This window comes from Aquarana catesbeiana, linkage group LG13 (genome assembly GCF_042186555.1).
Source record: "Aquarana catesbeiana isolate 2022-GZ linkage group LG13, ASM4218655v1, whole genome shotgun sequence".
Taxonomy (NCBI): Eukaryota; Metazoa; Chordata; class Amphibia; order Anura; family Ranidae; genus Aquarana; species Aquarana catesbeiana.
Genome location: NC_133336.1, coordinates 17,922,920 through 17,950,873, shown reverse-complemented (window position 1 = coordinate 17,950,873; position 27,954 = coordinate 17,922,920). Strand labels below are relative to the sequence as shown.

General features: G+C 50.5%; 2 protein-coding genes across 4 annotated transcripts in view; one reads left to right on the top strand and one right to left on the bottom strand.

Moving 5' to 3' along the window:
• Positions 1 to 14,031, top strand: part of CHGA (chromogranin A) — a 48,524-nt gene extending 34,493 nt beyond the window's left edge. The window contains exons 7-9 of one of the 2 annotated variants that reach the window (XM_073610291.1): positions 4,268 to 4,651; positions 8,034 to 8,407; positions 13,170 to 14,031. In XM_073610291.1, the coding sequence (XP_073466392.1) occupies positions 4,268 to 4,651; positions 8,034 to 8,407; positions 13,170 to 13,253 (842 nt within the window). In that variant the 3' untranslated portion in view covers positions 13,254 to 14,031. Of the gene's footprint in view, positions 1 to 4,267; positions 4,652 to 8,033; positions 8,476 to 13,169 lie in introns of both variants that reach the window. The other variant, XM_073610292.1, reaches the window with a different exon arrangement.
• A 7,719-nt stretch (positions 14,032 to 21,750) lies between these two features.
• ITPK1 (inositol-tetrakisphosphate 1-kinase) overlaps positions 21,751 to 27,954 on the bottom strand; it is a 230,617-nt gene continuing 224,413 nt past the window's right edge. For both annotated transcript variants that reach the window (XM_073609695.1, XM_073609696.1), the window contains exon 11: positions 21,751 to 22,391. In XM_073609695.1, the coding sequence (XP_073465796.1) occupies positions 22,105 to 22,391 (287 nt within the window). In that variant the 3' untranslated portion in view covers positions 21,751 to 22,104. The remainder of the gene's footprint in view (positions 22,392 to 27,954) is intronic.

Sequence of the window (27,954 nt, the reverse complement as noted above, 5' to 3'; positions counted from 1 at the left end):
TCTCCTCTCCTCCTGGCTGCTGTGGGGGGATGTTCCAGCGCATACTTTCCAACTTTTTGAGATGGGAATGAGGGACACCTATTAGCAAAAGTATGCAGGCATAAGACACACCCCTTGCCACGCCCCCTTAAAGGAGAACTGTACAAAAAAAAAAAAAAGAAGATTGGGTAAACCCACAAGTGCTTTTTTTTACCACTACTATTCCTTTATATTGGCTTCTGAAATGTACAAATGCAGCAATTTAGAATTTGGATTAAATGTTTAGCGCTGGGAAACACTTTTTGAAAGATTAAAAAGTGCATTTTATATACAACTATATAGATCAGACCAAAATGAGGGGGAAAGTGGGACAGAGGGACATTGTTTGAAATCAGGGAGAGTCCCTTCAAAATCAGGGACAGTTTTGGTGAGTAATTTACTCATAGCTCCCACCTGTCCCTGATTTGTCCCTCTGTCCCTCTTCTCCCCTCATTTGTCGCTCATTTTGGTCTGATCCATATAGTTGTATATAAAATGCACTTTTTATCTTTCAAAAAGTGTTTCCCAGTGCTAAACCTTTCATCCAATTTCTAAATTGATGCATTTGTAAATTTTAAAAGCCAATATGAAGGAATAGTAGTGGTAAAAAAAGCACTTGTGGATTTAACCTTTTTTTGGGGTTCATTCTCCTTTAAGGGGGTGTGGCAGGCGGCGTGCCCTATGCCTACATACACTTGCTAGTAGGTGTCCCTCATTCCCATCTCAAAATGCTGGGAGGTATGAATTTACTGGCCCCTTCTTTTTCTGAATGAACACAGTGAGAGATTGGTACCGATTACACACTGTGTTCATTCAATGTTGAAGCATAGTAAACTGTGCTTCAGTTTTTGAATGAACAGGGAAGCCACTCAGCACAGAGCACTTTCTATTCATTCCCTGTCCAGTGCAGCTGAGGCCGCAGAGAAAGGGATTGGAGAAGCTCTGTCTTCGGTCCCTTACTCGGTCTTAAAAGGAAGACATCGGGGGTCTTTCTATACCCCTGATACTTCACCAAAGCCCTCCAATGGGGCTCCTAAAAAATTGTAAATAATATTAAAAAATTAGATAAAAATAAAAAACTATTGACACCGTCCTCTTCTGTCGAACTGAGTCTTTGCCCTTTGTGAAAGAATGTCTAGTTTTGCCAATATATATATATATATATATATATATATATATATATATATATATATATATATATATATATATATATATATATATATATATATTCATACCATGCTGCAAGCACAAGAAGCATCATGCTGATAGAAGTAGAGAGCAGAGTGACAGAGAGGTGACCTTATCAGTCTTCTGATTCTCCATTTTACTGTCCAGTCAATGGCTTGGGGAGGGACAAGACCTTTAAGTGTTACTTAACTGCAGCAGCTTCCCTGCTCTGCCCGACAAGGGTGGGGGATGGTGGGAGCGGCGGGTGAAGAGAATAGTGAGAGGGGGTGCAGGAATGGTGAGAGGGGGGGAGGGGATAAAGAGGTTGCGCGGGGAGCAGAGGATGGTAAGATAAAGAAGGGAGTGTGAGGAATGCTGAGACAGGTGACAAGGGCGCAGGGGATGGTAAGAGGGGGAAGGGGGTGCGGGAGATTGTGGGCAGGAGTCAAGGGGTGCAGGGAATGGTGAAAGAAAGAAGGGGGTGCAGGGAATGGTGAAAGAAAGAAGGGGGTGCAGGGAATGGAGGGGCAGCAGTACCGGGACAGGATCGTCCAGCACACAGGGCAAGGATGCAGAACTGTGCCCCCCCCCCCCCAACACATGCTGTAGAATGGGTGTACCACCTTGTGCCCGTTCTTTGCCCCCTTGCTCTGACTGTCTATGATTTGGCATGGAGCGTGGCCAAACACTTGTTTTCTTTGAACTAGCTGTGGGTGGATGGAGTGGGAAGTGCGTATGTTGGAGCACAACTCAGTGCAGACATAAAGCTGGTTGGCAGCCACTGATCTGGAGCATGTGTGCAGTGAGGGGGGCGCCTTCCCCTGCCACTGGGGGGCTGCCGCTCCTGTCCACCCCTTGTTCTGGCCCTGAGGTGTGGGGGAAGCGGGCGCAGGAGCTGGAGAGAAGGGGAAGGGGGTGCAGGGTATGGTGAGAAGGGGAAGGGGGTGCAGGGTATGGTGAGAGGGGAAGGGGGTGCAGGGTATGGTGAGAGGGGAAGGGGGTGCAGGGTATGGTGAGAGGGGAAGGGTGTGCAGGTGATGGTAAGAGGGGAAGGGGGTGCAGGGGATGGTGAGAATGGGAAAGGGGTGCAGGGGATGGTGAGAAGGGGGAAGGAGTGCATGGGGTGTTGAGATGAGAAGGGGGTGTAGTGGATGGTGAGAAGGGTAAGGGGGTGCTGGGGATGGTGAGAAAGGGGGTGCTGGGAATGGTGAGAAAGGGGGTGCTGGGGATCGGGAGACGGGGAAGGGGTTCAAGGGTTGGTGAGAAGGGGGGGGGAGTGCAGTGGATGGTGGGAAGGGAAAGGGGTGCAGGGGATGCTGAGAGGGGAAGGGGGTGCAGGGGATGGTGAGAAGGGGGAAGGAGTGCATGGGATGTTGAGAGGAGAAGGGGGTGTAGTGGATGGTGAGAAGGGTAAGGGGGTGCTGGGAATGGTGAGAAAGGGGGTGCTGAGGATCGGGAGACGGGGAAGGGGTTCAAGGGTTGGTGAGAAGGGGGGAATGCAGTGGATGGTGAGAAGAGGAACAGAATGCAGTGGATGGTGAGAGGGGAAGGGGGTGCTGAGGATGGTGAGAATGGGAAAGGAGTGCATGGGATGTTGAGAGGAGAAGGGGGTGTAGTGGATGGTGAGAAGGGTAAGGGGGTGCTGGGAATGGTGAGAAAGGGGGTGCTGAGGATCGGGAGACGGGGAAGGGGTTCAAGGGTTGGTGAGAAGGGGGGAATGCAGTGGATGGTGAGAAGAGGAACAGAATGCAGTGGATGGTGAGAGGGGAAGGGGGTGCTGAGGATGGTGAGAATGGGAAAGGAGTGCATGGGATGTTGAGAGGAGAAGGGGGTGTAGTGGATGGTGAGAAGGGAAGGAGGTGCTGGGGATGGTAAGAGGAACAGGGTGCAGGGGATGGTGAGAAGGGGAAAGGAGTGCATGGGGTGTTGAGATGAGAAGGGGGTGTAGTGGATGGTGAGAAGGGTAAGGGGGTGCTGGGGATGGTGAGAAATGGGGTGCTGGGGATTGGGAGACGGGGAAGGGGTTCAAGGGTTGGTGAGAAGGGGGGGGGAGTGCAGTGGATGGTGGGAAGGGAAAGGGGTGCAGGGGATGTTGAGAGGAGAAGGGGGTGTAGTGGATGGTGAGAAGGAGGTGCAGTGGATGGTGAGAAGAGGAACAGGGTGCAGGGGATGGTGAGAAGGGGAAAGGAGTGCATGGGGTGTTGAGATGAGAAGGGGGTGTAGTGGATGGTGAGAAGGGTAAGGGGGTGCTGGGGATGGTGAGAAAGGGGGTGCTGGGGATTGGGAGACGGGGAAGGGGTTCAAGGGTTGATGAGAAGGGGGGGGGAGTGCAGTGGATGGTGGGAAGGGAAAGGGGTGCAGGGGATGTTGAGAGGAGAAGGGGGTGTAGTGGATGGTGAGAAGAGGAACAGGGTGCAGTGGATGGTGAGAAGGGGAAAGGAGTGCATGGGGTGTTGAGAGGAGAAGGGGGTGTAGTGGATGGTGAGAAGGGGGTGCAGGGGATGGTGAAGGGTAAGGGGGTGCAGTGGAAGGTAAGAGGGGAAAGGGGTGCAAGGGATGGTGAGAAGAGGATGCAGGTGATGGTGATAGGGGAAGGATGTGAAAGGGATGATAAGAAGAGGAACAGGGTGCAGGTGATGGTGAGAAGGGAGTGCAGGGGATGGTTGGAAGTGGAATGGGGTGCAGTGGATGGTGAGAGGAGAAGGGGGTGCTGGGGACGGTGAGAATAAAGTAGGTGTAGGGGATGGTCGGGGGATGGTCGGGGGATGGTCGGGGGGGGGGTGAAGGGGGTACATTCAAATATATCAGAACATACAATATCCACATACAGAAGACGGAATAAGCAGCCTATATTATTTTTGGCATTTTCTTTTTCTATGAGATGAGTTTCCTCCATTCACGTTCATCTCGTTCTTCCAATAACACAGCGAACACTGACAGATCCTCCAATCCTGCGGGAATGAGGTCAGATATTAAGGCACAGCAGAGGAAGTCATTAGAATGCAGCATCAGAAAGCCGTCTCCCCGAGAGAGAGCCCTAGATTTCTGACCTGTAAACAAATTCTTTTCTTTCTCTGTGCAGAAAAATCAGACGAGTTCCCTCTTCACGGCAGATTCTCGGAAAGCGAGGCGGCCAAGAGGCAGCCAGAGGAAGAGAGGAAGGCGAGCTCGGAGCGCTCTCAGGAAAGCGACAGCGGCGAGGAGCTGGAGAGTAACGAGATCAGCAAGAGAGAGGAGACCCCGGAGGACGAGGAGGAGATCGACAATCACATCACCGATGAGATCAACGACATGGAGCTTCCCAAGGACAATCAGGAAGACGTCAGCGAAGGAGTGTCCGAGGAGAAGGAGGCCGTGTCCAAGAAGGATCCTGAGGATGAGGAGATTGGAGACCATGACAAGGAAGACCTAAAGCAGGAGAGCAATGAGACGGAGAACGAGGAGGACGACACGCAGCGGGAGGACAGTACGTTCCGGCTACCTGATATTATAAGTGTTTAGGCTTGGGCAATGCCGGGACAAGGTCATCTAGAGCCCAGGGCGAACATGCCAAAACCCCCCCCCCCAATATGTATGAGCAATATGTGTCAGCAAAAATCCCCCCACAAAAACACTGAGCACCAATCTGCACACCTACCCCCTAAGCATAAATTCCTCCTCCTCCCAGTATAAATCCACCTCCTGGCTGAAACGGTGACAGATATCTAAGAAAATATGGGGAAGTACAGAAAGAACAGGATACTGAGAGACCATGAAGATTTTATTTTATCATAAAAGGATGAGCCGACGCATTTCAGAGGTTGTAAATAAATGACAACCTTCATCAGGGCTCATCAAGGTTGTAGGTGCTCTTCAGTATTAAAGCAGCCGATTGTACTTCTGCTCTAAATATTGAGATTTGAGGTTCCATTTACACTATTCTGTACTAGTAACCAGGAGAATAGGTGCGGGTACTCCCCAATTTACCCCTCATCAATGTCCCCTACCCAACTCCGAGCACAGTCCTCTGCAGTCAGGAACAATAGAATACTACCCCGGCAACAATAACCCTGCCACCCCCCAGCAACAATAGACCTCCAATGCAATAATACAGTAGATATCCCAGTAGCCAGCAACAATAGACCCTTCTTCCTCGACAGTAGATCCCTCCCAGCAACAACAGATTCCCTCCAGCTACAATAGATCCCCCCCCATCAACAACAGATTGCCTCCAGCTACAATAGATCCCCCCCCATGACAACAGATTCCCTCCAGCACCAAAAGACCATCGGCAACATAATACTACCCCGACAACACCCTTCCACCCCCCAGCAACAATAGACCTCCAATGTAATAATACAGTAGATATCCCAGTAACCAGCAACAATAGACCCCTCCATCAACAGTAGATCCCTCCCAGCAACAACAGATTCCCTCCAGCAACAATAACCCCCCCCCAGCAACAACAAATTCCCTCCAGTAACAATAGATCCCCCCAGCAAAAACAGATTCCCTCCAGCAACAACAGATCCCCAGCAACAATAGATCCCCCAGCGACAACAGATTCCCTCCAGCAACAATAGACCCCCCCCCAGTAACAACAGATTCCCTCCAGCACCAATAGACCATCGTCAACAAAATACTGCCCCAACAATAACCCTCCCACCCCCCCAGCAACAATAGACCTCCAATGTAATAATACAGTAGATATCCCAGTAGCCAGCAACAATAGACCCCTCCATCGACAGTAGATCCCTCCCAGCAACATAAGACCCCCCCCCCCCAGGAACAATAGATCCTTGAAGCAATAATAGACCCTGAAGCAACAGAAGACCTCCCTCCAGCAAAAACAGATCCCTGAAGCAACAATAGACCCCCCCTCCAGCTACAATAGACCCTCAGCAACAAAATACTCACCAACAATAACCCCCCAGCAACAATAGACCCCCAATGTAATAACACAATATATCTTTCAGCAGCCAGCAACAATAGATCTCCCAGCAGCTGGGATCAATAGACCCTCCAGCACACCCCAGCACCCCATTCAGTGCTGGAGGTGCCGCAACTGTGTTTTCCCCCCCATGTTCCCACTGAAAAATAGCCCTGCCAGTCACACACTGCATTGCACCTCACCTATTTTGGTGCGATGGGGTGTCAGCGATGGCTCCCCATTGCACCTTGCCAAAAAAACAATGCATGCCAGGCTGCCACAAAAAAAAAAAAACTTACATGGTAATGGAATGAAATGGACTCAACACAATAAAGGTTGGAATGATTCAACTGGCACTGCACTGTAGCACTGTGAATGGCCCCCAATGTTTATGATTTCTAACCTGTTCAATCCCAAGATCATCTAGATTCTTACCAGAAAAATTCAGATGAAGGGACCCTTTAGAATCCCAAAATGCATCAGCGTGTTCTTCTGACTCTTCATACTAAGAAAGTTAGAGGAAGGAGCAGAGTCCTCCAGCCGTGCAGAGTATTTCAGGAGAGGAGAGTTATAGAGGAAGGAGCAGAGTCATCCAGCAGTGCAGAGTATTTCAGGAGAGGAGAGTTATAGAGGAAGGAGCAGAGTCCTCCAGCAGTGCAGAGTATTTCAGGAGAGGAGAGTTAGATAGAGGAAGGAGCAGAGTCCTCCAGCAGGGCAGAGTATTTCAGGAGAGGAGAGTTAGATAGAGGAAGGAGCAGAGTCCTCCAGCAGTGCAGAGTATTTCAGGAGAGGAGAGTTATAGAGGAAGGAGCAGAGTCCTCCAGCAGTGCAGAGTATTTCAGGAGAGGAGAGTTATAGAGGAAGGAGCAGAGTCCTCCAGCAGGGCAGAGTATTTCAGGAGAGGAGAGTTATAGAGGAAAGAGCAGAGTCCTCCAGCAGTGCAGAGTATTTCAGGAGAGGAGAGTTATAGAGGAAGGAGCAGAGTCCTCCAGCAGAGCAGAGTATTTCAGGAGAGGAGAGTTATAGATAGAGGAAGGAGCAGAGTCCTCCAGACAGTGCAGAGTATTTCAGGAGAGGAGAGTTATAGAGGAAGGAGCAGAGTCCTCCAGCAGTGCAGAGTATTTCAGGAGAGGAGAGTTATAGAGGAAGGAGCAGAGTCATCCAGCAGTGCAGAGTATTTCAGGAGAGGAGAGTTATAGAGGAAGGAGCAGAGTCCTCCAACAGTGCAGGGTATTTCAAGAGAGGAGAGTTGGATAGAGGAAGGAGCAGAGTCCTCCAGCAGTGCAGTCATAGTATTTCAGGAGAGGAGAGTTATAGATAGAGGAAGGAGCAGAGTCCTCCAGCAGTGCAGAGTATTTCAGGAGAGGAGAGTTATAGAGGAAGGAGCAGAGTCCTCCAACAGTGCAGGGTATTTCAAGAGAGGAGAGTTAGAGGAAGGAGCAGAGTCCTCCAGCAGTGCAGTCATAGTATTTCAGGAGAGGAGAGTTGGATAGAGGAAGGAGCAGAGTCCTCCAGCAGTGCAGTCATAGTATTTCAGGAGAGGAGAGTTATAGATAGAGGAAGGAGCAGAGTCCTCCAGCAGTGCAGAGTATTTTAGGAAAGGAGAGTTAGAGGAAGGAACAGAATCGATTTATGTCCATTATTTCCTGATCCCTGAAAACTCATCTCTTCAGAGAAGCCTATCTGGCCCCCACCTAACAACTGTACATTTATCTTCTCAATCAGCACATCACCCACAGCTATTACCTCTTGTATCTCTTAACCTTCCCTCTTAGATTGTAAGCTCTAAGTGAGCAGGGCCCTCTGATTCCTACTGTATCAAATTGTATTGTATTTGTACTGTCTACCCTCAAGTTGTAAAGCGCTACGTAAACTGTTGGCGCTATATAAATATTGTATAATATAATATAATATAATATTATTTCTTGTCTTCTTCTAGACTCAATGAGGATTCCTGAGGAGACCAGATCGGAAGTTGAGACCAGCAAGGAAAGCAAACCACAGGAAAGCGAGACGACTGACTGTTCCGACGACGAAACCACCAAAGACCTCGAAGATTCCAAAAGATGGAACAAAATGGATGAGCTGGCCAAGGAGCTTCGAGCCAAGAGGTGCGCCAAGCGTGATACCAGCGAGGAGGACCCAGACCGATCCATGAAAATTCCCATCAAAGACCAAAAGTACGAGCCGGCCAGCGAGGAGCACGAAGACAGACAACAGCAGCAAACCTCAAGAGAGGACATGGAGCCTCAGATGTCCAAAAGGCCAGAAGAGAGGAAGGAGGAAGAGGGCAGTGCCAACAGGAAGACCGAGGTTGGTGTTAGAACATCAGAAAGGTCACAGTAAAAGCAGCAGCTCGTGCCATTGTCCGCTACACAATGGTACGTTGTCCATAACTGCGACACGCCTATACATTACCACCACACCGCCATCCTATCATGCTGGAGATCTGAACATAATGCAACCTTTTTCACTTTTTACATACTTCCTGTTCCATATCGTCACAATTACATTTCCTATACAGGTTGGCCAATGCTTTGAGTTGAGCTTTGGGTGTGAACCCATACAATATTTAGAATTGAAGGAGCACCACATCGAATGTATGGAGTTGGGCTCGCCATACACTGTGAGAATGTGCTTAGTGGGTGGCTCTGCTGTCCCCCTCCCACCCAACATCCTTCCACCGAAAAAAAGCCTTGGGAGGCAGGCAGAAAACAGTTGGCCGAATAGTGGCTTCTTACAATTAGATGCAGCCACTGTTGGGGCATTCTCACACCCGCAGCCCGAGCGTGAGATTCACCCATCTGCGGTATATAGGGTGAATGGGGGAATCTTTTAGAGATGGCCAGCCTTAGTGTCGGCACAAGGTACTTTAGCACAGTGGTCATCAACCCTGTTCCTCAGGGCCCACTAACAGGCCAGGTTTTATGTATTACCTTGGGGGAGATGCAGACTAGAATACTGCAATCACTGAGCTGCAAATGATATCACCTGTGATGTATTTCAGTTATCTTGCAAACCTGGCCTGTTAGTGGGCCCTGAGGACAGGAGTTGATGACCAACTGCTTTAGCACCCAAGAGTAAAAGGCCAAAAAGGCATCCACCCATGAGCTATGAACAACTTCAGCAGCAGAGGATGTCGGTCCTGCACTTTTTGCCCACCCCCCTCTCACTGAATCAACCAAGGAGGCCACCTCTTCTGCCCACCACTTGGCCTGGCCCAAAGCATTTTAATATCTTAATATAGTTAAAACCATTAAGAAGGCACCTTAGAGCCCTTGAAACGCGTTGCCTTGGCTTTTTTTTTTTTAACACTTGTGTAAATTCATGAATGCTGGACTCAATAGAGATATATAAGATCCAATGAGGGTGTTTTTTTTTGCTATACTGCACGGCTCTCACATCTGGTTCATATCATATCACTGCTCATAGATCTCTGTGGGTGTCTGTTTGGTTGAATGCGCTCTCATCTCTCTTAAAGATCATAGAAACAATTGGCATGTTTTTTAAAATGAAATTCTTTTTTTTTTTTTTTTTTTTTATACTGTTACATCTCAGTGCTACTCATCTTCTGCAGACTCTTTGCAGCCACTTCATACCTGTGTGCACTATAGAGATGACTACATAGACTTTCCTAGGGCGGGTTTCCTGATGGTGACTACATTTATCCAGACCTGTGCAAAGTGTACAGAACAAGCAAACCCACATTGGGGGTTGATTTACTAAAACTGGAGACTTCAAAAAGCTGGCGTAACTCTGCATAGAAACCAATTAGCTAGGGCTACAGCGTGGGCCTTAATTTCCGGGAGGCTGCCGCGCATGAGCTGCCTGTGCGCCCTCCTGTGGGGGGCGCGCTCTGTGGTCACCGAGTCTATGAGACTTGGCTGATCACAGATCGTCGTAAGGGTCCGATCCCGGCCCCTTACCACGTGATCAGCTGTCAGCCAATGTGTATATAAAGAGCGCAGCGCTGGATTTGTATATAAGTGAAAAATATACAGTGAAAAATATTTTAACGGTGAAAAATATTTTGTTAGTGAAAAATATTTTGTTATGTGCAAATAATCACTAAAATAATGTCCATGAATTAAACAAAACCAAAATATAATTAAACGTCCATGGGATACGTGAAACACCACTCTGGATATCTGACTTCCACCGCTGTGAGACCCGTCACCAGAAAGATTGAAGGCTTACCGGACCACCTTTTAAAAAAGGCATGAATCAATGACAGCTGATCACGTGATGTAAACAAGAGATCGGTAATCGGTCCCTCACACAGAGAGCCGCGGCTGCCTCATCTGTGCCCACTAGTGCCACCTGCCAGTGCTAACTATCAGTACCCACCAGTGCCACCTACCATTGCTCAACAGTGGCACCTATCAATGCCCACCAGTGCCTCCTCATCAGTGCCACCGATCAGTGCTGCCTATCAGTGTCACCTACCAGTGCCACCCATCAGTGCCCTTTAGCGTCACCTATCAGTGCCGCCCATTAGTGTCAACCATCAGTGCCACCTCTCAGTGCTGCCTTATCAGTGCCCTTCAGTGCCACCCATTAGTGTCAACCATCAGCGCCACCTCTCAGTGCTGCATTATCAGTGCCCTTCAGTGCCGCCCATTAGTGTCAACCATCGGCGCCACCTCTCAGTGCTGCATTATCAGTGCCACCTATCAGTGCCCTTCAGTGCCACTCAGTGTAAACCATCAGTGCCACCTCTCAGTGCTGCCTTATCAGTGCCACCTCTCAGTGCCGCCCATTAGTGTCAACCATCAGTGCCACCTCTCAGTGCTGCCTTATCAGTGCCACCTATCAGTGCCGCCCATTAGTGTCAACCATCAGTGACACCTCTCAGTGCTGCCTTATCAGTGCCCTTCAGTGCCGCCCATTAGTGTCAACCATCAGCGCCACCTCTCAGTGCTGCATTATCAGTGCCACCTATCAGTGCCCTTCAGTGCCACTCAGTGTAAACCATCAGTGCCACCTCTCAGTGCTGCCTTATCAGTGCCACCTCTCAGTGCCGCCCATTAGTGTCAACCATCAGTGCCACCTCTCAGTGCTGCCTTATCAGTGCCACCTATCAGTGCCGCCCATTAGTGTCAACCATCAGTGACACCTCTCAGTGCTGCCTTATCAGTGCCCTTCAGTGCCGCCCATTAGTGTCAACCATCAGCGCCACCTCTCAGTGCTGCATTATCAGTGCCCTTCAGTGCCGCCCATTAGTGTCAACCATCAGCGCCACCTCTCAGTGCTGCATTATCAGTGCCACCTATCAGTGCCCTTCAGTGCCACTCAGTGTAAACCATCAGTTCCACCTATCAGTGCTGCCCATTAGTGTCAACCATTAGTGCCACAACTCAGTGCTGCCTTATCAGTGCCACCTATCAGTGCCCTTCAGTTTTGCTCATTAGTGTCAACCATCAGCGCCACCACTCAGTGCTGCCTTATCAGTGCCCTTCAGTGCCGCCCATTAGTGTCAACCATCAGCGTCACCTCTCAGTGCTGCATTATCAGTGCCACCTATCAGTGCCCTTCAGTGCCACTCAGTGTAAACCATCAGTGCCACCTCTCAGTGCTGCCTTATCAGTGCCACCTATCAGTGCCCTTCAGTGCCACTCAGTGTAAACCATCAGTGCCACCTCTCAGTGCTGCCTTATCAGTGCCACCTATCAGTGCCGCCCATTAGTGTCAACCATCAGTGCCACCTCTCAGTGCAGCCCCATCAGTGCACATCAATGAAGGAGAAAAATTACCTGTTTTCAAAATTTTATAACAAACTATGAAACAGTTTCTTTTTTCTAATTTTCAGTCTTTTTTCTTTTCGTTTTTATTTATTTATTTTTTTTGCAAAAAACAAAAACCCCAGTGGAGATTAAACACCACCTAAAGAAAGCTCTATTTGTGTGAAAAAAAATTATAAAAATGTAATTTGGGTGCAGCGTTGCATGACCGCGCAATTGCCATTCAAAGTGTGAGAGCGCTGAAAGCTGAAAATTGGTCTGGGGCAGGAAGGGGGGTTCAAGTGCCCGGTAAGCAATATACAGCTCTACCAGATTCTGAGGGCTCCAGTTTTAGTAGATCTCCCCCATTAGTCTCTATTGGAAGTGCCAAAGACAGGATGACCACACAGGAGCACAACTGGGAGACGGAGACAAAGCGTTGTCACCCTACAACAGGAAGTGCATGGACAAGACCTTTATAGCAGGATCACCAGGGACTATTTAAATAAAGCCACAGGCTTCAGGTCCGCCCCATAGCGCATAACTTGATCTGGCTCTTCCGGGTAGGGCGGGCGCACACACACGCACGCGCGCGCACCCGCAGGTTATTTAGTACACAGGCAGAACGGCTGTTCAGTCAGGAAGGCATTTATCCTGTGTTCCTGCAAAGCAGAGACACTGATCCCCTAATAAAAGCACCTCCCACAGTTTAGAGAAACACAGGTCAAGCACATAGTTAACCCTTTGATCGGCCCTGATGTGCTAAAAAAAATATGCACTGTCACTGTACTAATGACACTGGCTGGGATAGGGGGGGGGGGGGTTAACATCTAGGGCGATCAAAGGGTTAAACGTGTGACTAACATGTGTTAGACCCCCCCCATACACACTATTAGATTTTCTGCAGATTTTTGTCTTCAGATTTACCAAAACCATATAATAATATGAGGTCAAACCTTTGGGGTTGCAATTTGTATGCAACCCCATAGTACTTTGAATTTTATTCAAATATTTTTTCAAATATTAACGAATTTCCAAATATTTTTGAATATTAACAATTTCTGAATATTAATGAATTTCCTAATATTTACGAATATTAACAATTTCTGAATATTAAAGAATTTCCGCATATTCATTTTAAATTTCCAAATATTAACAAAATTTCCAAATATTTTTGAATATTAACGAATTTGTCTAAATTTATTAAAAAACTAATTCGGAAGTAAACGAATTGCACACATCCAAGAAATGCTGATGTAATGTAAAGATCTTATCAATGTGGTTTTATTGAGTTTCTATTATAAAATTCTGATTAAAAATGGCAAACAAGATTACATTCGCTTTCTTTCCTGCAGGATCAAGAACTGGAGAGCCTGGCCGCCATCGAGGCCGAGCTGGAAAACGTCGCCCACAAACTGCATGATTTGAGGAGGGGATGAACTACGACCCAACAATAAAAAAAATTTAAAAAAATAATATACACCATTGCACCTTTTTACATGCGTGTCCTACATTAACCCTACGACTGCCATCGGCAAAACGCATTGCGAACCCTTATGGCAGGATTGGGGTTAAAGAGAACCTTTTCATGAAAAAGAGACTTAGGAGGCCGCCAATGCTGACCATCCTTTTTTAAAAATGCTAACCGCCTGGCTGTCATCCTGGTCCTCCGGCTTCAATCGGAGTCTCAGAACAAGCATGCAGACCAGGACCTTCTCTCCGAATTTTCCTGACCTGCATGCTCGTGCCAAGCCCAAGTCTCCAAGCCAGGAGGTCGGTATAACAGCCATTTTCGGGAGGAGAGGACCAATGGCCGCCCCCGTAAGGCTCTCATGATGAGTTTACTTTAAACCTGCACTAGTTTTATTTAATTGTCCTCACCAGTCTGTCATACAGGAAGGTCGTCACACATTCGTCTTTTTTCTGGGTGGGGGGATTAGCTCTTGGCACAGATTATTTTTCGATCCATTTTCAGGCGCGGCAGAGGCAATACGAAGGTGTCCGATGAAGAGGGATGAATCTGACGACATCTCAGTTTTTTTTTTTTTCTCTATGGCTTCAGTTTGGATGTTAAACGCTTTTTAGTACAACTGTCATTTTTATGTTAGATTGACATATTGCAATAACTTGTTACTTTTTGATTAAATCTGGAAGTGGAGGTTCTATTCTGTTGTAAAAATAATTTACAGGGAAATAAAATGAGATTTTTTTCCTTTGCGTCTCGCGTTTCATTTGCTACATTGTTTTGTGCATCAAATTTACACTATAAAAGGCCAAGAATGTTCTCCACCCTTCGCATTATGGAGTTCAGGTGTTCCCATTGAAGGGAAGGTGAATACTGCATCATACAAAAGACATCTTAGACCAGGCATAACTAAATGGCGGACTGCGGTCCGGACCCAGCCACCGTCCCCGTCCGGACCCAGCCACTGGACCCAGCCACCGTCCCGGATCCGGACCCAGCCACCGTCCCGGATCCGGACCTAGCCACCGGACCCAAGCCACCCGTCCCCGATCCGGACCCAAGCCACCCGTCCCCGATCCGGACCCAAGCCACCCGTCCCCGATCCGGACCCAAGCCACCCGTCCCCGATCCGGACCCAAGCCACCCGTCCCCGATCCGGACCCAAGCCACCCGTCCCCGATCCGGACCCAAGCCACCCGTCCCCGATCCGGACCCAAGCCACCCGTCCCCGATCCGGACCCAAGCCACCCGTCCCCGATCCGGACCCAAGCCACCCGTCCCCGATCCGGACCCAAGCCACCCGTCCCCGATCCGGACCCAAGCCACCCGTCCCCGATACGGACCCAGCCAGCCGTCCCCGATACGGACCCAAGCCACCCGTCCCCGATACGGACGCAGCCACCCGTCCCCGATCCGGACGCAGCCACCCGTCCCCGATACGGACCCAGCCAGCCGTCCCCGATACGGACCCAAGCCACCCGTCCCCGATACGGACGCAGCCACCCGTCCCCGATACGGACGCAGCCACCCGTCCCCGATACGGACGCAGCCACCCGTCCCCGATACGGACGCAGCCACCCGTCCCCGATACGGACGCAGCCACCCGTCCCCGATACGGACCCAAGCCACCCGTCCCCGATCTGGACCCAAGCCACCCGTCCCCGATCCGGACCCAAGCCACCCGTCCCCGATCCGGACCCAAGCCACCCGTCCCCGATCCGGACCCAAGCCACCCGTCCCCGATCCGGACCCAAGCCACCCGTCCCCGATCCGGACCCAAGCCACCCGTCCCCGATACGGACGCAGCCAGCCGTCCCCGATACGGACGCAGCCAGCCGTCCCCGATACGGACGCAGCCAGCCGTCCCCGATACGGACCCATGGTCGCACCGTTTAGGAGCCTTCCTTTCCCCCACTGGCCTCCACTTCTGTCATTTTCAAGACAGCATGGAGAGCAGGAAGCAGGGGATAGCAATGATGCAATGATAGAGCAGGAGGCACAGCGGCACTGGATGGAGGGCGGGAGCTGCATGAGTTAACGTTACAGATTAACCAGCAGGTGATTGATTGCTAGGACACTGGGCAGCCCTAGCAACGAATCAACCAGCTTGTTATTAGGAAAAGTTAACCTCGGTAGCCCTCATCCAGTGCTGCTGTTCCTTCCGGCTGCTCTTCGCTCTGTGTAAGGTGGCCAAGAGGACATGGCTGTGAATTGGGGAGGGGGGGAGTGGGAAGGCGGTAGTGATGTGTGTGTGTAATTTGAAGGGGGTGGCAGATGTGAAGGGGCAGAACACATTATTGCGTTTCATTTGCTACATTGTTTTGTGCATCAAATTTACACTATAAAAGGCCAAGAATGTTCTCCACCCTCCGCATGATGGAGTTCAGGTGTTCCCATTGAAGGGAAGGTGAATACTGCATCATACAAAAGACATCTTAGACCAGGCATAACTAAATGGCGGACTGCGGTCTGGACCCAGCCACCGTCCCCGTCCGGACCCAACCACCGTCCCCGTCCGGACCCAACCACCGTCCCGATCCGGACTCAGCCACCTTCCCGGTTCGGACCCAGCCACCGTCCCGTATCCGGACCCAGCCACCGTCCCGTATCCGGACCCAGCCACCGTCCCAGATCCGGACCCAGCCACCCTCCCGGATACGGACCCAGCCACCCTCCCGGATCCGGACCCAGCCACCGGATGCGGCCACCCGTCCCCGATCCGGACCCGGCCACCCGTGCCCGATCCGGACGCGGCCACCCGTCCCCGATCCGGACCCGGCCACCCGTCCCCGATCCGGACCCGGCCACCCGTCCCCGATCCGGACCCGGCCACCCGTCCCCGATCCGGACCCGGCCACCCGTCCCCGATCCGGACCCGGCCACCCGTCCCCGATCCGGACCCGGCCACCCGTGCCCGATCCGGACCCGGCCACCCGTGCCCGATCCGGACCCGGCCACCCGTGCCCGATCCGGACCCAGCCACCCGTGCCCGATCCGGACCCAGCCACCCGTGCCCGATCCGGACCCAGCCACCCGTGCCCGATCCGGACCCAGCCACCCGTGCCCCAAAGCCGGACCCAGCCACCCGTGCCCGATCCGGACCCAGCCACCCGTGCCCGATCCGGACCCAGCCACCCGTGCCCGATCCGGACCCAGCCACCCGTGCCCGATCCGGACCCAGCCACCCGTGCCCGATCCGGACCCAGCCACCCGTGCCCGATCCGGACCCAGCCACCCGTGCCCGATCCGGACCCAGCCACCCGTCCCCGATCCGGACCCAGCCACCCGTCCCCGATCCGGACCCAGCCACCCGTCCCCGATCCGGACCCAGCCACCCGTTCCCGATCCGGACCCAAGCCACCCGTCCCCGATCCGGACGCAGCCACCCGTCCCCGATCCGGACGCAGCCACCCGTCCCCGATCCGGACGCAGCCACCCGTCCCCGATCCGGACGCAGCCACCCGTCCCCGATATGGATCCAGCCACCCGTCCCCGATACGGACCCATGGTCGCACCGTTTAGGAGCCTTCCTTTCCCCCACTGGGCTCCACTTCTGTCATTTTCAAGACAGCATGGAGAGCAGGAAGCAGGGGATAGCAATGATGCAATGATAGAGCAGGAGGCACAGCGGCACTGGATGGAGGGCGGGAGCTGCATGAGTTAACGTTACAGATTAACCAGCAGGTGATTGATTGCTAGGACACTGGGCAGCCCTAGCAACGAATCAACCAGCTTGTTATTAGGAAAAGTTAACCTCGGTAGCCCTCATCCAGTGCTGCTGTTCCTTCCAGCTGCTCTTCGCTCTGTGTAAGGTGGCCAAGAGGACATGGCTGTGAATTGGGGAGGGAGGGGGGGGGGGGGTGGGAAGGCGGTAGTGATGTGTGTGTGTAATTTGAAGGGGGTGGCATATGTGAAGGGGCAGAACACATTATTGTGGCAGGAAGGTGATGTGAAAGGGGAGCAGTACTCTGGGGGGGGGGGGTAATGTGAGGGGGGGGCAAGTGGGGGAGATGTAAAGGGAGAAGTACTGTGGGGAGTGATGTACAGGGAGGCAAGTGCTGGTGGGGAAGTAGATTTATAGGGGGGGCAGTGCCGTGTGTGGTGGGGGGTGATGTAAAGGGGAGCAGTGCTGTGTGTGGTGGGGGGGGGGGGGTGATGTAAAGGGGAGCAGTGCTGTGGTGGGGAGATGTAAAGGGGGGTGTGATGTAAAGGGAAGCAGCTAAGGGGGCAGTAATGTGGAGAGAGATCTGAAGGGCAGTGCTGTCCGGGGGGGGGGGGGGTGATGTAAAGGGGGGCAATTGTAAAGAGGGGCAGTGCTTTGGGGGGAGAGGGTCATGTGATGTAAAGAGGGCGGTGTTGCAGATAGAGATCTGAAGGGGGGGCAGTGCTGTGGGAGGAGAGATGTGATGTAAAGGGGGGCAAGTGCTGTGGGGTGGTAATGTAAAGAGGGGGCAAGTGCTGTGGGGTGGTAATGTAAAGAGGGGGCAAGTGCTGTGGGGAGGGGTGATGTGAAAGGGGGGGCAATCCTTATTTTGAAGGGGGTTAATGCAAAGTGGACCTTAATGTGAAGGGGCAGCGAAGTGGGTGACTGATGTGCGGGGGACTGAGGACGCCGATATGAGAATGGGGATGGGGATTGTGATATAAAATGAGGGGGGCTGTAATGAGAAGGATCTGAGACATTGCAACAATATGCGATTCAGACTTCGGCTGAAAGAAAATTTTACTGATCAGACCTCCGTGAATTTTAATTCAATACCCCCCCTTTTAGACAAGTGTGGTCTTCCCACCTCTTGATAACAGTTTGGAGAAGACCCTTTTCGGTTTCACCATGACTGTGCCCCTGTGTACGAAGCCAGCTCCACAAAGACATGGATGACCAGTTTGGTGTGAAGGAACACGAGGTTTTCTCAACAAACATCAGTACCTGACCTCATAAATGGGGACACAAATTCCCACAGTTACACTCAACAAAATCTTGTAGAAAGTCTTCCCAGGACATAAGAGGGTGTTATAGCCACAAAAAGGGACAAAATCCATATGAATGGCCATAGGGGATGGAGGGCAACTCCGTATTAATAGCCATGGATTTGAAATGGGATGTCCAACAGGCTGATACAAGTGTGATGATCAAGTGTCTCAAATGAAGGGTACTGTTAATATTACATCATACAAAGGCATTGTAGAGAATTGTGCTTTTCCAGCATTGTGGTAACAGTTTGGGAAAGGTCCTTTTCCGTTGTGCCCCCTCTCTGTACAGAGCCAGCTCCACAAAGACATGGGTTGACTAGTTTTTTGGTGTGGAGGAACTGGAGTGTTCTGCATAGTCCTGACCTCAGTCCTACTGCACACCTTTGGGATGAATTGGAATGCTGAGGGTGAGCCAGGTCTTCTCATCCAACATCAGTACCTGACCTCAGAAATAGGCACAAATTCCCACAGACACTCCAAAATCTGGTGGAAAGCCTTCCAAAAAGGAGTGGAGGATATTATAGCTTGAAAAGGGGGAGCAACTCCTTATTAAATGGCCATGTGGGGAGGGGAGGGGGGCTTCCCAGAAAAGTGGAGAATGTCAAAGCCACAAAGAGAGACCAACTCCATACAGTTGGCCATGGGGGATAGAGAACAAATCCATATTAGTGGCCATGATGAATTTAAAATGGGATATCCTACAGGCTCATACAGGTATGATGGTCAGGTGTCTCCAAAGAAGGGTTCTGTTAATACTACATCATACAAAGACATTGTAGAGAATTGTGGTCTTCCAGACTTGTGGTAATAGCTTGGGGAAGGCCCTTTTGTGTTCCAGCATGACTGTTATTCTGTGTACAAAGTCAGCTCCATAAAGACATGGTTTTCCCAGTCTAGTGTGGAAGTGTCCTGACCTGAACCCTACTGAACACCTCTGGGATGAATCAAATAACTGATGGTGAGCCAGGCCTTCTCAATCGCCATCAGCACCTCACCTCTCATATCGGCACACATTCCCACGGACACCCTCCATAATCTTGTGGCAAGTCTTCCCAGAAGAGTGGAGGCTGTTACACTTGGGGGACCAACGTCATATTTATGACCATAGGGGGGAGGGGGCAACTCCATATTAATGACCATGATTTTGGATTAGGATGTCCAACAAGCTCATATGGGTGTGATGGTCGGTGTTCAAAGACTTTTGGCCACATGGTGCAATTCTCTTTTGTAGACCTCAGCTTTGTGTACAGGGGCGTGTTTTTTTTGTTTGCATTTGACGTCAAACTCGGGTCATCAGATTCCTATTATTCTGAACAAGTGTCAGAATTCTTATCTCAATGCTCCATTTCAGGTTAGAAACTCAAAAAAGCAGAATGACAGCAAGGGAAGGAGGAAGGGACAGGGGAATGGAAGGAGGAAGGGGGCATGGAATGGGGAAGGTAAGGGATAGGGGAAGGGACTATGGAAGGGATAGGGGAAGGGACTATGGAAGGGATAGGGTAAGGGAGAATGATAGGAAGGGGGGAAGGGAAAATTATAGCTATAGGGGAAGAGAGAATAGAAGGGATAGGGGAAGCGAGAATGGAAAGGCTAGGGAAGGGATAAAGGATGGGGGAATGGATAAAGGATGGGGGAAGGGACAGGTAAAAGGGGGAAGGGTCAAGGGGAAAGTAAAAGGGGCAGGGGAAGGAAAGGAGCAGGGGGGGAGATAAGGGGGAGGGGGGGAGATAAGGGGCAGGAGGGGGGAAGATAAGGGGCGGGGGGAGATAAGGGGCAGGAGGGGGGAAGATAAGGGGCGGGGGGAGATAAGGGGCGGGGGGAGATAAGGGGCGGGGGGAGATAAGGGGCGGGGGGAGATAAGGGGCGGGGGGAGATAAGGGGCGGGGGGAGATAAGGGGCGGGGGGAGATAAGGGGCAGGGGGAGATAAGGGGCGGGGGGAGATAAGGGGCGGGGGGGTAGGAAAGGGGCAGGGGGGAGGAAAGGGGCAGGGGGGAGGAAAGGGACAGGGAGAGGGGGAAGGAAAATAAGCTAGGGAGGGGGGAGGGAAGAGGCAAGGGAAAAGGGAAAGGGGGAAGGGAAGGGACAAGGGAAGAAAGGGAAAAGGGAGAGGGGGAGGAATAGGGGAAGGGACAGAAGTAGAAATAGAAGGGGGAGGGGAAGGCTGAAAAGAAGGGGGAGGGGAAGGCTGAAAAGAAGAGGCAGGGGAAGATGGAGGTGAAGGGGGAAGGCAAGGGGCATGGGAAATAGAAGGCAAGGGGCATGGGAAAGAGAAGGCAAGGGGCATGGGAAAGAGAAGGCAAGGGGCATGGGAAAGAGAAGGCAAGGGGCATGGGAAAGAGAAGGCAAAGGGAAGGGGGAATTAAAGGGGCAGTGGAAGGGTAAAGGGGGACAGAAAGGGGCAGGGGAAGGTGTGGGGGCAAGGGAAGGAGAAGCAAAGGGGTCGGGCAGGGGAAGGAGCAAGGGGCAGGGGAAGTCATGGGGCAGGGAAGGGCATGGAGCAGGGGAAGGCATGGAGCAGGGGAAGGAGGAAGGAGGAAAGGAAGGGGCAGGAGGAGGGGAAAGGGAAGGGGCAAGAAAACAAAATGAACAGGGGAAGGGGGAAGAAAAGGGGCAGGGGAAGGGGGAAGGAAAAGCATGGGAACATCAGCATATTAAGCAATGGCAGCCTGCATGATTCTATAGTGACAGGTGCACTTTAAGCTGTGAAAGGTCCTAGAGGTCTCAGAACCTGTTAGGACTGTTACACTCAGAGAAGCCCGCATGCCACAATATAACCACAATCTGAAAAATAACATATAAAGTTATAGCCTGCATCATTTACCAAGACTGTACAATTACCAGTGTTCACCTTCTGCTATGGAACTAAAAAATGATTGGCTACCTGGGGTTGGCACCCCGTTTTCCAACTTCTGCAATAAATGCTTGACGCAGTGCTACAAGTCATAGAGTACATCCGTTTTAATCAGCAGGACAATTGCAACAGTATATACATTTTTATATATATATATATAAAAAAAAAAAAAAAAGTCAAATTTTTCACTTGCACTAAAAACAATAGTAGAAGGCCCATCCGTACGACACGGTGAAATGACATGGAAGTGCTTGCGTTAATTAGAGGCGTGGTGCATTTCATGTGACGCCAGCCTCTCTCTCTCTCTCTCTGGCAGTCTCACTTACCCGCGGCAGGAAGGATTAGTGATCAGATGTTTCGGTTAAGTTACCACTGAACTATTTGAACAGAGGAAGGTGTTGAGTACTAAAAATTGCATTAAAACAAATAATCCAAAAAAAAAATAATTAGAAAGTCTACTAATTACATCACCAGCGGCTGACTCTGACTGGATAATATTTACTATCTGCATTTACAGAATAAAATTTCTCTCTTTAAAAATAATTCCATTTTTTTTTTCTAAATCATTTTGAAGAGTCTGGCTTCCGGGTCTCTCTGGTATTTTTTTAATTTTTAATTTTTTTTTTTTTTTTTTAACTCTGACAGCGGTACCTTTGTCGTTTTTTTTTTTTTTTTTTAATTTTTTATTAGTGCACTTTTTTCTTCAGCAGATTTTGGATAGTCTCGCCGGGAGAGTAGAGGGGTTATCTGTGCAATGGTCCCCTGATGAAGTGATTTGTTTTTATTCTTTTTTACCCAACAAGTGCAGAGGTGGAAAAAAGCTGCATTCTGTTAACCGGCTGTGGGGCGGCTACATGCCCGGACTCGTCAGGACTGATTTATAAGTGCTCAAATGTTGTCCCCACCCGAAAAAAAAAAAAAAAAAAAAAAAAAAAAAGACTGCTGTCCCTGAAATCGCCCAGCTTCTCCTCTCTGTGTCCATTGTCCGTCGCATTCGCTGTGTTATTGGGACGACGCCTTGGTCGCCAAAGACGCCACGCAGTGCTGCTGGAAGCTGGTGGATACGGCAGAATTACACGCTAGTCTCTGGCTTTGCAGCTTGACGGCTCCGCTGGCGTCGTTCTCCACCCCCCAGGGCTCTAGTCTAGTGGGGGCACAGCACAGACGATCTCCCAGGATGCCGCTGGTCTGCTCCAGCTGAGGTTTACTGGCATTCGGTTCCGGACGCTGAAGGAGGGTGGCGATATGGTTCAAAAGGTCCCCAAAAAACTCCGGAACGCCTTCGTACCCTGAAACACAGAAGACACCATGAGCCATTGTGCGTCAACACACTTCACGTTATTTAGGAGTAAAATAAACCTGTTGGGACATACACTATATTACCAAAAGTATTGGGACGCCTGCCTTTACACGCACATGAACTTTAATGGCATCCCAGTCTTAGTCCGTAGGGTTCAATATTGAGTTGGCCCACCCACCACTTCAATTCTTCTGGGAAGGCTGTCCACAAGGTTTAGGAGTGTGTCAATGGGAATGTTTGACCATTCTTCCAGAAGTGCATTTGTGAGGTCAGGCACTCATGTTGGACGAGAAGGCCTGGCTCGCAGTCTCCACTCCAAGTCATCCCAAAGGTGTTCTATCGGGTTGAGGTTAGGACTCTGGGCAAGTTGCTTCACCCAAAACTCGCTCATCCATGACTTTGTGGACCTTGCTTTGTGCACTGGTCCAAATCATTTGGTGGAGGAGGGGATTATGGTGTGGGGTTGTTTTTCAGGGGTTGGGCTTGGCCCCTTAGTTCCATTGAAGGGAAGGCGTCAGCATACCAAGACATTTTGGACAATTTCATGCTCCCAACTTTGTGAGAACAGTTTGGGGATGGCCCCTTCCTGTTCCAACATGACTGCCCACCAGTGCACAAAGCAAAGTCCATAAAGACATGGATGAGCAAGTTTGGGGTGGAGGAACTTGACTGGCCTGCACAAAGTCCTGACCTCAACCCGACAGAACAGGGATATGCAGTTAGCGTACCTCTAGCTGTTTAAAAACTACAAGTCCCATCATGCCTCTGCCTCTGGGTGTCATGCTTGTGGCTGTCAGAGTCTTGCTATGATGGGACTTGTAGTTCTGCAACAGCTGGAGGTCCGCTAATTGCATATCCCTGTGATAGAACACCCTTGGGATGAATTACAGTGGCGATTGCAAACCAGGCCTTCTCGTCCACATCAGTGCCTGACCTCACAAACGTGCTTCTGGAAGAATGGTCAAAAATTCTAATAGACACACTCCTAAACCTTGTGGACAGCCTTCCCAGAAGAGTTGAAGCTGTTATAGCTGCAAAGGGCGGGCCAACTCAATATTGAACCCTACGGACTAAGACTATGTGTGTGTAAAGGCAGGCGTCCCAGTACTTTTGGTAAAATAGTGTAAGTGCTGGAGCTGCCATTGTTGGTTCTGGAGATTGCCACTCTCCCTTCGCTATTGCTTTAAAAAGCACACACACCTAGTGCATTACTGTAACCTTTATTGACCAAAAGAATACACAAAAACATACTCACAAATGTTGTTGAATGATGAGCATCAACTCACAGTAAGTTCACTCGAGCACTGGGGTGTCCTCATATAGCTCAAACTGTCCCTTGATATACCAGGTTTACACGTTTCAGGACGCGCCCCCTTCCTCAGAGGTGTTTTGGTTCTGAGGAAGGGGGTGCATCCCCCGAAACACGTAAGCCTGTTATATCAAGGGACCATATCAGCTATATTATGCAATTCCAGTGCTGGAGTGGACGTACTGTGGTTTGACACTCATTATTCAGCAACGTTTGTGTGGTTTTTTTTGGTCAATAAAGGTTACGGTAATGAACTTGGCGTTGGCGCCCTCCTGTGTGTGCTTTTTACAGTGATCTGTTGAGATTCTCCTATCTGAGATCCCTTGTATGCTTTTAACATCTGGAAGTCTTTACTTTGGTAGCGCTGGAGGGCGCTGACTCAGAACACGGATGAACGCTGGGCTATGACTTCATTGGCTACCTGTTTGCTACAGGTCAGTGATTAACCTCCACCTTTTTTCAACCTTATCTACTGAATTCTCCCATTGTTTTACTGAGCCATAGGGAACCTCAGGAGGCAGGAAGAGGCGGGTTCAAACACGACTTACAGTAAGGGTCAAGATTTGCATATACCTTCACCTGCTGATATGTCTGGATCTAGGAAACATTATAAAATGTCGTTTGCAGTGAAGGTGACATCAGCTTTTTCCATTTTTATCATGTGTTCAGTTCATGACAGGTTTATATTAGAAGATCTCCATCCAAAACACTTTTGTATTCTTTCTAAACTTGAAATAGAAATGGCTGATAACACCATCTCCATGTAAAGCCAATAAGGATAATCGCTGAACTCCTAAACCCGACACCAAGGGGGGAGGGAGAGAGAGGGAGAGAGAGAGAGAGAGAGAGAGAGAGAGAGAGAGAGAGAGAGAGAGAGAGAGAGAGAGAGAGAGAGAGAGAGAGAGAGAGAGAGAGAGAGAGAGAAGGAAGGGAGGGGAATGAAGGAAGAGAGAGCGCTCTATCAAGGGCAGTCTTTCCGCTCCCTCTCCACGCTGTCTGAAGAACATGGCAGAGGTGGGCGGAGCTTGTTCACTAGCCGATGAGGCGGCCGCGGCGCGCTATGAATGCTGGGGCGGCCGCAGCCTCTGACTGACCTCACTGGTTGCTAGCTAGACGCGGATGGGGCCCTCCAGGCAAGTGGGGGCCCCCGGGCAACTGCCCAGCTTGCCCAGTGGAAAAAAAGGGCCTTCCTGCCTCTCATCCCCGTCTCTCTCCTGCCTCTCGTCCCCGTCTCTCTCTCTCCTGCCTCTCCTCCTCGTCTCTCTCTCTCCTGCCTCTCGTCCCCGTCTCTCGCTCTCTCCTGCCTCTCGTCCCCGTCTCTCGCTCTCTCCTGCCTCTCGTCCCCGTCTCTCTCTCTCTCTCCTGCCTCTCGTCCCCGTCTCTCTCTCTCTCTCCTGCCTCTCGTCCCCGTCTCTCTCTCTCTCCTGCCTCTCGTCCCCGTCTCTCTCTCTCTCCTGCCTCTCGTCCCCGTCTCTCTCTCTCTCCTGCCTCTCGTCCCCGTCTCTCTCTCTCTCTCCTGCCTCTCGTCCCCGTCTCTCTCTCTCTCTCCTGCCTCTCGTCCCCGTCTCTCTCTCTCCTGCCTCTCGTCCCCGTCTCTCTCTCTCTCCTGCCTCTCGTCCCCGTCTCTCTCTCTCTCCTGCCTCTCGTCCCCGTCTCTCTCTCTCTCTCCTGCCTCTCGTCCCCGTCTCTCTCTCTCTCCTGCCTCTCGTCCCCGTCTCTCTCCTGCCTCTCGTCCCCGTCTCTCTCCTGCCTCTCGTCCCCGTCTCTCTCCTGCCTCTCGTCCCCGTCTCTCTCCTGCCTCTCGTCCCCGTCTCTCTCCTGCCTCTCGTCCCCGTCTCTCTCTCTCTCCTGCCTCTCGTCCCCGTCTCTCTCTCTCTCCTGCCTCTCGTCCCCGTCTCTCTCTCTCTCCTGCCTCTCGTCCCCGTCTCTCTCTCTCTCCTGCCTCTCGTCCCCGTCTCTCTCTCTCTCCTGCCTCTCGTCCCCGTCTCTCTCTCTCCTGCCTCTCGTCCCCGTCTCTCTCTCTCCTGCCTCTCGTCCCCGTCTCTCTCTCTCCTGCCTCTCGTCCCCGTCTCTCTCTCTCCTGCCTCTCGTCCCCGTCTCTCTCTCTCCTGCCTCTCGTCCCCGTCTCTCTCTCTCCTGCCTCTCGTCCCCGTCTCTCTCTCTCCTGCCTCTCGTCCCCGTCTCTCTCTCTCCTGCCTCTCGTCCCCGTCTCTCTCTCTCCTGCCTCTCGTCCCCGTCTCTCTCTCTCCTGCCTCTCGTCCCCGTCTCTCTCTCTCCTGCCTCTCGTCCCCGTCTCTCTCTCTCCTGCCTCTCGTCCCCGTCTCTCTCTCTCCTGCCTCTCGTCCCCGTCTCTCTCTCTCCTGCCTCTCGTCGTCTCTCTCCTTTCTTTCATCTCAGAAGGGGCGGGAGGGGAAGGAGCAGGTCAGCTCTTTCCTCTCCCATCAGTGTAAGGGAGGATGGTGGAAAAACTGTCAGTGCAGGCTCTGGGCTGTACAAGAGAGACGCTGTCAGCTCAGAGTCCTGCTGAGGAGTCACCGATAGGTGGCACTGATGGGCACTGATAGATGGCACTTATAAGCGGCATTGATGAGCACTAATAATCAGTGCCCCGATTATCAGTGTAAACAATGTACTGACAGTCTTGCCGGTTAACGGCTCTCCTTTCTTTTCACAGACATAGCGTCAGAGAAAGGGACTACTGATAAAAGGCAAGTCTGTTTACATGTGATCAGCTGATCACATGGTAAAGGGCCGCTGTGATTGGCGCTTTACTGTGATCAGCTGGATGTGCGCCCCAGTGGGCACATTGGAGGCAGGGTTCTGAGAGGATGTCCATGGACGCCCTTCCCAGAATTGGAAGCCCAGGGCTTGGATGGAAGGAGGTGGGGGGTGGGGGGTCAGGGGGGCACTTTATGCTTTTTTTCCCCGGGGTCCTGTAGATTCTAGTCACATCTCTGCTAAGACCAATTCCTTTCTCCCCCTCCCACCCTCCATTACAATCAACAACAACTCAATAGCTTTGGCAATGCTTACTTGAATTTGAGAGAGAGAAAAATCTAAATATAATATAAAGAAAGAAAAATATGTGTATGCGCCTGTCTGTTCATGTCTTGAGACCAGAAACCTGCGAGGTTCTAAAGAATCAGTATTTAGATTGTGAAGGTGAGAGCGCTGATCATTTTGTATTTCATCGGCTCGTCATATAACTGCTCTTGCCCTTTTAATTAGCTCCTCCATGGATAATGCACCTTCTCATCCTGATGCTAGGTGGGCCGAGCATACATGATATTCATCTCTGACCTCGGCTAGGACTTTAATCTGTAAAAACCGATAATGAGAACGCATCGAGTTTGCTGCATATTTATGCACGGAGAGGGAACAGTTCATTGTTATGCAGTTCCACTGCACTACGGAAGGGAAGAAGCAGAGATCTCTTCATATTAATACCAAGATGTCATTAACATGGATGGAGGTGCTGGAACATTCTGTAGCCTCATTGTATTTGCCTGCACTGTGTCCTGGAGATCAGATAACATGTACAGAGTGGAAAAGGTCACAGTGAGCAACCCATATGAAACGTGCTATAGGAGGCTCATATCATATTGTATGATTGGCATCCTACAAGACCTGAATTGACACTTTTGTAACGTAAGGGCTACATTAAAAAAAAATTGCAAAACTTTTTTGCAGTGCGGAACAATTCATCCATTCAAATTCTGCAAGAACAGGAAAATTACCTGGTGATCTATCAAAAATCCAATGAGGTCCTACCTTCCTGTAGTGAGCCGATAACGCTGCTTCTGCTGCACTGAAATCTCAAGCAGGGTTGTCAGCCCCGCCCAGTTCTCCTCTGCTGGACTACAGAACACATCCTGCTTTGAGGTGGCAAGCTTGTGTATGGGTCAACATTGGCAAATGGATTATGTTTTTCTTTTAATGTAATGCATTTTGTATATTTTTGATGAAGCAGTATTCTTCTGTTCTTTTGTATAGTTTCTCGTATTCATTGGTTGATTTGTATATCCCCTGATGAAGCCATAAGGTGAAACATGTCGGGATATCCCCTGATGAAGCCATAAGGCGAAACATGTCGGAATATCATACGAATATCTAAATCTTTGTTCAACTGGAACTCCTCTTACATGACCACCATAATGGAGATGTTCAACAAAAGTCAACGAATTGTTATGTTTGGTCTTTAATCATGTTCATAATAAATGTATATATATATTTTTTTATATAT